This window comes from Danio rerio, chromosome 4 (assembly GCF_049306965.1).
Source record: "Danio rerio strain Tuebingen ecotype United States chromosome 4, GRCz12tu, whole genome shotgun sequence".
NCBI lineage: Eukaryota > Metazoa > Chordata > Actinopteri > Cypriniformes > Danionidae > Danio > Danio rerio.
In genome coordinates, this window is record NC_133179.1 from 70,497,501 (window position 1) to 70,507,234 (window position 9,734).

General features: G+C 35.2%; 1 protein-coding gene and 1 long non-coding RNA gene across 4 annotated transcripts in view; one reads left to right on the plus strand and one right to left on the minus strand.

Annotated features, from left to right (window-relative positions):
• LOC141381933 (uncharacterized) overlaps positions 1-4,707 on the plus strand; it is a 6,578-nt gene extending 1,871 nt beyond the window's left edge. The window contains exons 1-2 of the long non-coding RNA XR_012402843.1: positions 1-1,112; positions 1,153-4,707. The exon at positions 1-1,112 is cut by the window's left edge and continues 1,871 nt beyond it. This is a non-coding gene — a long non-coding RNA (uncharacterized lncRNA). The remainder of the gene's footprint in view (positions 1,113-1,152) is intronic.
• The window catches only part of LOC100537377 (uncharacterized), an 8,839-nt gene extending 1,370 nt beyond the window's left edge, over positions 1-7,469 (minus strand). For all 3 annotated transcript variants that reach the window (XR_012402584.1, XR_012402585.1, XM_003198534.6), the window contains exons 1-3: positions 7,411-7,469; positions 6,723-6,859; positions 1-114 (exon numbers count right to left, since the gene is read on the minus strand). The exon at positions 1-114 is cut by the window's left edge. Coding sequence is in view for 1 of the 3 variants with exons in the window: in XM_003198534.6 (XP_003198582.4) it covers positions 1-114; positions 6,723-6,859; positions 7,411-7,466 (307 nt within the window). In the remaining 2 variants the exon portion in view is untranslated. The remainder of the gene's footprint in view (positions 115-6,722; positions 6,860-7,410) is intronic.
• Positions 7,470-9,734: the final 2,265 nt, after the last annotated feature.

Below are 9,734 nucleotides of genomic sequence, written 5' to 3' on the forward strand. Positions count from 1 at the left end.
GAGTCCCTGTTTTAGTTTGCGAACAGTTAAAGGATTCTTCTCCATTTATAAACTCATGATGTTGGTCAGTCTCTTCATCGAGTTCTTGACTCTCCTCTTTCAGCGGTATCAAGTCTAAAAGAAATACAAACAAACATTAACTGCAGTTTCAAGAGTTCACACTTAGCTGATGATTGACTATGAAGCTTGTTTGGCATGCTGGCCCGGAAGAGAGCCCTGAGGTCATAAGATCCTCGAGCCTTGGGCTCCCTCCTGTTTCCTAGGCAAGAGGGTAGTTTGAGCTCAGGTAGATCTCGAGAACTCTCCTGGTGTAGTAGCTAATGAACAGATAGTGATTGCTCTTACCCAGGTAGCAAAGAATTCTGGCCCAGATTTGGCATAAGCTGGCATAACAGGCATTTATCCGGCAATGGCATACAGCATGTGGGCCAAAGAGGGCCCAGGTTTGACAGAGATGGCACCGCCTTTAAGGCGGCACACAAGATTTGGGCCAGATGTAAAATGTAGTTTCTGGCCCGGATATTAAAAAATTGATTTGTGGGCCATGTAAATTTGGTCTGTCTTGACCCACATTTAAAATACACTAAAATGGTGACACACCAACCTGTCTGGCCCAGTTATGAGTTATTAACTTGGCTGTGAATTGACCGAGATATGGTCCATGTTTGGCCCTTGCCTGAAAGCCAGACTTGGTCCAGTCATGTACCGTAATTCACTGCAGCATGTGGGCCAAGAAAAACCAGGTTGTGTGGGCCAAAGCTGGGCCGGAGAATTTTTGTTATGTGGGTACTTACTAGGAGCACGTCTATGGTGGCGATTTGGATTAGTCAATTAACTTAAGTTGCATGTTTTTGGACGGTGGGAGGAAACCCGTGTGAGCACGGGGAGAACATGCGAACTCCACACAGAAATACCAACAGACCCGGCCAAGCCTCGAACTAGCGGCCTTCTTGCTGTGAGGCGATCGTGCTACCCACTGTAAAATTGATTTAGATAATGCTTATACCGCACTAATAATGTGAGAGCATGTGATTGGCCAAGGACAGAAAGAAAGTGAAGACAACTATCCTATATTCAAGTATACAGATAACTGTTTTCCATGACTTTTCCAGGCCTGGAAAATGCCATGTCAAAATTCCATGGCTTTTCCAGGTTTTCCATGACCGAACAAACCCTGAGGCCGTATGTATAAAACTTCTAAAAAAAAAAATGCTCTTAAGAGTAGTCTTACACTTTGACTTAAACGGTCACAAAACACATGTTTTGAGCTGTTGACAGTCGTATTTGTGTCCCACACTGCTAAAAACACTATTAGGACACCTATATTTCACTAAAAAGTGTAAATTGGTTGTTTTTGCGTTATTTCAAGCTAATTCGTACTTCCGGTTTGAAACGAATTTTTGAAGCTGCGTCACGGTCATGACATAATATCGTTGTATTCCAGCGTGCAGACTGGACGTCTGTACCAGAGTGTGTCTTATTACGTCTTACAGTGTGATGCATTAATGCATGAGTAAGGCTTGGTTCAAACCAATCAGCGCGCTCTATTGTGCAACTTCATTAATATTCATTACTGTCACAGTGTTTAGACGGCAGAGACGCCACGTTGTGTTGGCAAAACAAGCGTGAAGTGTTGCTTTTATAGTTTGCTGCCGTTAAGTTTTGTTTTCATTTTCTCTCTGTGAGAGCTTATCTGGATCACGTGTGGATTAACAGTGTACGCGACGCTCGACAACAATAACTTACGTGTCTAAGGAGGATTATTGTTTACCCGAGAGCTGTTCTTATCTGCAAACGCTGAGATCTGGATTTGCTTGTAGTCTCCTCTTAATAAAGACGCGGCTCTAGTTGCTGGTGATTGTCCTGTCTCTACAGATTTGGTAAGTGAGCGACCAGTGCTCTTTGTTTATTCAGTTTGTTCGTATCGAACTAAGTTAACTATTGCACCGAGTGTAAACATGTTAGCACCACAACCAAACTTTAACCTCGTGTAGGGTTTTCACCGCATTTAGTGACCGGAATAACACACGCGGCTTTCTGACGCTACCTGCCGTGTGCATCTAAGTTTCCGGGAAATGCTGAGGGTTTTTTTTTCTCTCATTCGCCGTGCGGTATCAAACATTGCATGAAAAATACACGCTTAGAGCAGTTCCTCGAATCAAATATCACGTTTGTCGCAAGGGACATGAATGAATTCCCTGAATGAAAGAGCCAAACTGCAGTTAAAGTCCACCATTTAATAATTTGGCAAATAATTCGACTACAGATTTCCATGTAAACACCGTCACTTTCTCCCCTTTGTGTGTGTGTGTGTGTGTGTTTTGACTCTGAAAGTCAGCGCGCCCAAATAGACACTCCCACACCAAGCCTCTTTTCTTCCTCCGACACTCCCGCCTAAACAGAGCTGGACACGCCCACTTTTCTGACTTTTTTCCAAAGTAGAGGTGTGAAAACACCCTGCTGAAACGAGGGAGTTTCATGGCCATTTAAAGTTTCACAGTGTAAACGCAATCGACTGCAAAAGTACCGCAGAGAGTGGGAGGAAACAGATACCTGGCTGCAGAGTTTTAGGAATTATTATTAAGTTACTGCACGATTTGTGGGAGAGCGTTCTCTGTGACAACATGCCTCTGTAGAGCAGCATTCTCGCAATTACAGAGCTCGCAAAAATCAAAGCAGTCAAACTGTTCTCCGTGCCAAAGTCTCTCCCGAAGCAGACATGGTAATGACAGTGACCCAGTCTGGTAAAATCTAGCTTGAGTATTTTTTTTGGAATTTACTGTTTTCTACATGAAATAAAAAACGGTCTGTGAAAATAATAATATATGTATTTAATATTAACTGAGTAAAACAACGTCAACAACTGAAATCACAGGGAATTGAATGGCTACAGTCAAACTTCATCTCAGAATTAGATGTTTGGTTTTCACACGCTGGGTCACAAATTGTAATTTGTAAAACAAATCTGCAAATAGTGTAAGTGGATCCTATTCCAATGTAATATTATGATTTGTTTGTTAAGGTTAAGTCAGGCACATAAGCATTAATTTATAACATGAAGCATTACATTTAATACATTAACCCTTAAAGGCCTAGAGGTATTTTGTGGGCACCTAATGGGCCTATATTATTATTTTTTTTTTAAAAGCAGTTTTATTTTTATTTCAGCAGTCAGCCTCAAGTGTCATATATTATTTTAAACAGGAGAACCTGAAGTTTCAATCTGTATCATTTAAAGGTCCAGTCTAAAATATTTTTTGGTCCAAAAACATATGAACAGACAGAAAATATTCTAGAATTTTCCAGAAACGTTTTTTTAAAAGGTGGCATTTTCTAGTTATTACAAACAGAACCTTATGAAGTTTGTTTTTTTTCCTTTAGAAATACATGCTATGATGTTTTATACTTCCAAAATAAATTTTGTCTACATCCACAATTCCCTGATCCAGGGTCTCAGCAGATATCATAATGTCAAATTTAAGACCTTTTAAGACCTTTTTAAGACCATTAAGTTTTAAATTTAAGACCTATATCGCAATATCAAAAACACGCGAGAGAAAATGTTAAAGCACAAAATTAGGGGTAAAATAAAGTTATTTAAATTGAACAGTACTAAAAGTCAGGTTAAATGCGCCATTGAACTACAGAAAAAACAAACATCTTAATGCAGATTTATACTTTCACCTGGCACCGCATCGCACAACTCACGAAACGGATTAAGGCTTTTATACTTGACACGTTCACCATTGAGATATTTTTTTTTAAATGACAGGCGGCGGTCCATAAAAACAAAGTAAAATTAGACGAATAAAAAGATAATTATTATCATTGAAGATGTTTTTGGGGGCCTCTTTTTGTTTGTTTAAACACACTTTTCCCTCAGAGTTTTTCCAAAGTTTTACAAAAACTTTCCTCCTTTCACATGGCTGTTGCAATTTCTAGCCAATAATTATTGGTCATTCTGGCAAGCAGAAATGTAACTGTGATAGAAAATAGGTAAAAATTTGATTAGGTATTACAGCCTACTGTACTATTCACTCTTCAAATAAATCCCACCATCAATCCCATTTTATCACTAAAATAAAGCCAACTAGTGTCTGCTGTACAGTGTTTTGTGTAAAGTACTTCAATTACTATGTTGTGGTAATACTATAGTTGCTATGGTAACAAAACAAGTGTATTAAAAACAAACTACCCATTTTACAATATAAGGTATATTTTTTTAACAATTCACCACACTTTACTGTAGTAAAACTACACTGCATTTCATTTTATCAGTTCACTATTCTTAATACTACAGTATGCTGAAGCATCTCTGGAAAAGCACGAAAGGAGTCCAACGGAGCGAGAGCAGATCATTCGCACGTGAGCAGCCAGTGTTTTGAGAACTCGCGAGCAGTTTTGACCATGAACAAAGGAAACCGGTGCGTGAGCAGAGATTCGCTCTCTCGTTTTACAGCGCTCCCGACTTATAAAACTGCGCTTGCGACATTTGTCAGTGAAAATAACGCCATACTCTGCCAGCCGAAATCATGTCGCGCGCACTCAAAGCGAACTTCCGCAAACACATCGATGATGAGTTTAATATCAGAAAGCTGATTGGCTATTGCAAGTTGACTTTTTTGTAGTTGCAATACCGCAAATTACAACTGGACTAGTGAAATAAAGAACTACAACACCCCAAAAACCAAGCAACAACAACAAAAAGAATTTAAATGAGCATTAGATGTAGCGTTACATGGACATCGCAAAAATAAGACCTGTGCAAAAATATTTAAGACCTAGAACAGCGAATTTAAGACTTTTTAAAGCCATAAATTTTGATTTTTTAATTTAAGACTTTTTAATACTTTTTAAGACCGCGCGGGGACCCTGCTGATCAAGTTATAGCAATTTATTTCAATGTTATTCCAAGGCGTTTTTCAATGGGGGAAAAAATGCATTTATTTACTGACAATGTATTTGCCCAAACGTTCTGGGAATGAACTAAACAGAAAAAAATGTTACAAAATAACAGAACAGTGAAGCAAATTTGACTTTTTACAAATAATATATTTTCAGTTTCCATAAACAACACCACTTACAATTAACAAACAAAAAGTAAGAAATAATGCGTCAAAGTCCAAATAAACATGGTGCAAATCCTCAGTAAAAAAATAGATATAAATATTTACTATACTATAAATAGTTACAAAACTAAACTAGATTCAATATGGAACATCCTTAGGTTTTATGTGCCAGCATATGGTGTTGACCCTGCTGCTTCTCAACTTTTAGGTTGCAGACAAACAGCCGCACCGTCATTTGCATCCTTTGAAAACAGCAAGAGCAGCACTTCGTCTTTGCAGTGTCACTGTTTTGTCATGCTGTTGTGCATGCCAAAGTACTACTAGCCACGAGCGCTCCTTTAACAAATCAGCATTGTCAAAATTTGATGACGTAACCACACTTGATTACAGAGCCTCTGAAAGTCCGTGGAATGTTTTACAGCACTGGAAAGCTGAGATTCTCTTCTTTATGCCAATCTTTGAATTGTACGGATCGGACATTTCCATTTCAACATTTAAGAACAATACTTATTTTTAGCTGCGGGCGGCTGTCTCGGTCTTTAAGGGTTAATAAACAACATAATGCCCATGTAAAGAAGATAAACAAGTAAACTGCAACTTTCCATATTTTAAAATTAGAAATAGGCTGTATGAAAACTTTACTACACTGTAAAATTGAATAATTCTACACTTATACAATTAAGATGGAATATGATTAACTTGGTTCAGTAAGTTAAAATGACCTAAAAACATATGCTGCTGTCAGGACTAATTGATCAAATCTTTTTTGTCTAATGTTTATGTATGTGCTGTTTTCATGATACTGCAAATAATGACAAACATTTTAGCCAAAATCTGTTATCAATTCCACCCTTTAAAATTAGGTTCATTAGTATTTTCTTCTCTCCTTTAGGTTCCAAATGTTCAAGTGTTCATACTTTCCTGAAAACATATTTTACGTGTTTTTTTTTTGTTTTTTTTTATTGGGGGGGGGGGGGGGGGGGGGGGCAATTTTTCTGTATCAAAAGTGGTATTCCTACCTGTAACATCAAAAAATAACCTAAACCATGTGTTTTTTTTTTTAAACCTTGAAATTTGGTCACTTTTACCAAAAATTACCCAAACAATATGAAAAAGGAATCATTTATTATTTTCATGTACCCAACTGTTGTCCTACGAGTCGATTTTTACCCACCAGCTATAAAACAAGAATAAAATATGAATCTGCGGCTTTAACTTTTATGAATACTGTCCTGCTAAAATACTCCCTTTACTGTAGTCGAGTGTCCTCTGATTAAACCAGGAGTGGCCAACCCTGTTCCTGGAGATCTACCTTTCCGCAGATTTCAGTTGCTACCCATATCAAACACACCTGCCTGTAATTATCACGTGGTGTTCAGGTCCTAATTAATTGGTTCAGGTGTGCAACTGAAATCTGCAGGAAGGTAGATCTCCAGGAACAGGGTTGGCCACCCCTGGATGAAACACTGATGAAAAACTGAACACAGATGAGGGAAAAGCTGGATATTGGCAGAGTTTGTGATGACGGCGAGGTTGTTTCTTCATGCAAAACAGATTGGAGGATTGAGATGAAATCTAGCTGCTCTGTTTTAGAGGTTTAGTGAAGGTGTTCAACTCAAACTTGTTAATCGTTCAAAATAAAATAAGACCAACCTGTTTGTTCCTGAGCATCTTCATGTTTGACTGTGAATGTTTCTTCAATCTCCACGTCTTCTCTCTCCTCTTTAATGCACGCCATCTTTATAATAGTGCGCCAGGTGGAGATCAGTTTTGCATATCCAGGATCGTTTCTGTGGGTTTTTAATAGTTGTAAAGCGTAAAATGAGAATATTTTCAAGACGTTTTAAAACTAAATCTCCTTCTCACTGAGAGAGCCACACAGACACTGTCAGAAGACTTGGACTTATAACCTCAGTGCATCTAGATTTATCTCCTTTTAATTTCCATGACCATTAATAAATATTGATTAGATTAACAATATATACAGTATTTGTCTCATCTGTCGCTAAAATCGTCATTTTAACACGATTTTTCTAATGGAGAGATTTTAAAAGAGTTGATTATTTTTGATCATTTACACTAATTACTGTATCATTGATGTATTAGGAGGTAAACATTTCCTCTGCTCTTATTGTTCCCTTTATATAATTCACGAATTCTTCACATTTTCACAGCAAAACAACAGGAAAGGTTTGTCTGCGTTGATGTTTATGATATATTTAGGTTGACCAGCGGGCATCATAGTGTCGTCATTATCATTGTGTAATTAATGAATACGACAATAAAACTTTAGACAAACGAAACGCACCAAAACCACTTTAAAAACTTCACAGATATTTACCTTTCCTCAGCCGAATATAACAGACGCCATTTGGCGACGCATAACTGTGACGCCATATCACCACTTCAAAATAAAAGCCCAGTTCACGCGCACGAGTCAACGTTATAGATATGTTTTCATTATTATTTACAGTTAACGTGTTTTACAACTGATTTACTGTTTGAAATTATATTAACATTAATGTGGGAATGAAACAAAATCTGAGCAACGCACTCAAATTCACTGTATGTGAGCAACTCATTCAATAACTTTTTTCAGCTTAGTCACTTTATTAATCTGGGGTCGCCACAGCGGAATGAACCGCCAACTTATCCAGCATATGTTTTACGCAGCGGACGCCCTTTCAGTTGCAACCCATCACTGGGAGTGGAAAACTCTTATTCACACACATACACTTAAAGTTAGAAGCTTATCCAATTCACCTGTACCGATTAGACTGGGGAAACCGGAGCACCCGGAGGACATGTAAAACATCTGTTGAGGTTGGCAGAAAACTATTTTATTTTTTAAAATGATTTTTCCAAATATGATTGTATAAGTAGGCACTATTTTACATGATTTCGGTATGTTATTATTTACATGTGATTTAAGTGAGCAAAATAAACATTTGTACAATTATTAATATTTTTTATTAGCAATTTAGCACTATTCAACATGAAAAAAGGAAAATATTTACATAAAAACACAAATAAAGCCAATAAAAAATATCACAATTACACAGTATTATTATTTACATGTGATTTAAGTGAGCAAAATAAACATTTGTACAATTATTAACATTTTTTATTATCAATTTAGCACTATTCAACATGAAAAAAGGAAAATATTTACATAAAAACACAAATAAAGCCAATAAAAAAATCACAATTACACAGTATTATTAATTACATGTGATTTAAGTGAGCAAAATAAACATTTGTACAATTATTAATATTTTTATTATCAATTTAGCACTATTCAACATGAAAAAAAGGAAAATATTTACATAAAAACACAAATAAAGCCATTAAAAATCACAATTACACAGTATTATTAATTACATGTGATTTAAGAGAGCAAAATAAACATTTGTACAATAACTAATATTTTTTATTATCAATTTAGCACTATTCAACATGAAAAAAAGGAAAATATTTACATAAAAACACAAATAAAGCCAATAAAAAAATCACAATTACACAGTATTATTAATTACATGTGATTTAAGTGAGCAAAATAAACATTTGTACAAATATAAATATTTTTATTATCAATTTAGCACTATTCAACATGAAAAAAAGAAAATATTTACATAAAAACACAAATAAAGCCAATAATAAAAATCACAATTACACAGTATTATTAATTAAATGTGATTTAAGTGAGCAAAATAAACATTTGTACAATTATTAACATTTTTTATTATCAATTTAGCACTATTCAACATGAAAAAAAGGAAAATATTTACATAAAAACACAAATAAAGCCAATAAAAACATCATAATTACACAGTAAACACCTAAATAGTAGGTTGTGAATATGAAACAATTGTGGATTGTTATGACAGCCGGGACTTTTAAGTGCTGTTGGTTAACTTTTATAACTTTTAATCACAGCAAAACAAAGAAATAATAGCATAGCCTACATGGAAAGTAAAGATTATTATATATCCAAACAAGTTCATTCATTACCTCTCATTTGAATTAATTTACGTGAATAAAACTGAAACAAAATTAAGGAAACACGTTTTAAAATATTACATTTAATTTACTCAGTAAAATCGTATTTATCAAAGTACATTGAAATGGAGGATATCTGTGGTTTCTGCACTGTGGATAAAGAGAGCCTTTGACATCTGTTTTTTGAATGCAACATTGTCAAGAATTTCTGGAAAAATCTAGCCAAATATATTTTTGAAAGGACAAAACCTTGTTATTATTTTACATTAGAAGAGATTATTTTTTATTATGAAAAAAATCCAACAAATGTCTTGAATATATTGTTAATCTCTTTATTTTATTGGCAAAGTTTTATATACACAAACAGAAATTTGCTAAATCATCTCCCACATTAACCGTTCTTTTGTATTGAGTTTGAAATTTTTATTTCTACAGTAAAATTGTTGAAAAACAAAAACATCTGAGATATGCATCAATAATTATGACTTTTTTTAAATTCCCTGTCAATTCCTAATATCATTGGATGTAGAAATGCTGTACACTATACTTTGTGTAATTTAATTAATTTATTTTTATGTATCTTTTTTTTTGCGTTCCATAATTTGTTTTTTTTGTGTGTGTGTTTCATAATTTGTATTGTGTTTTATTTTTGTTCCTGACAGTTAT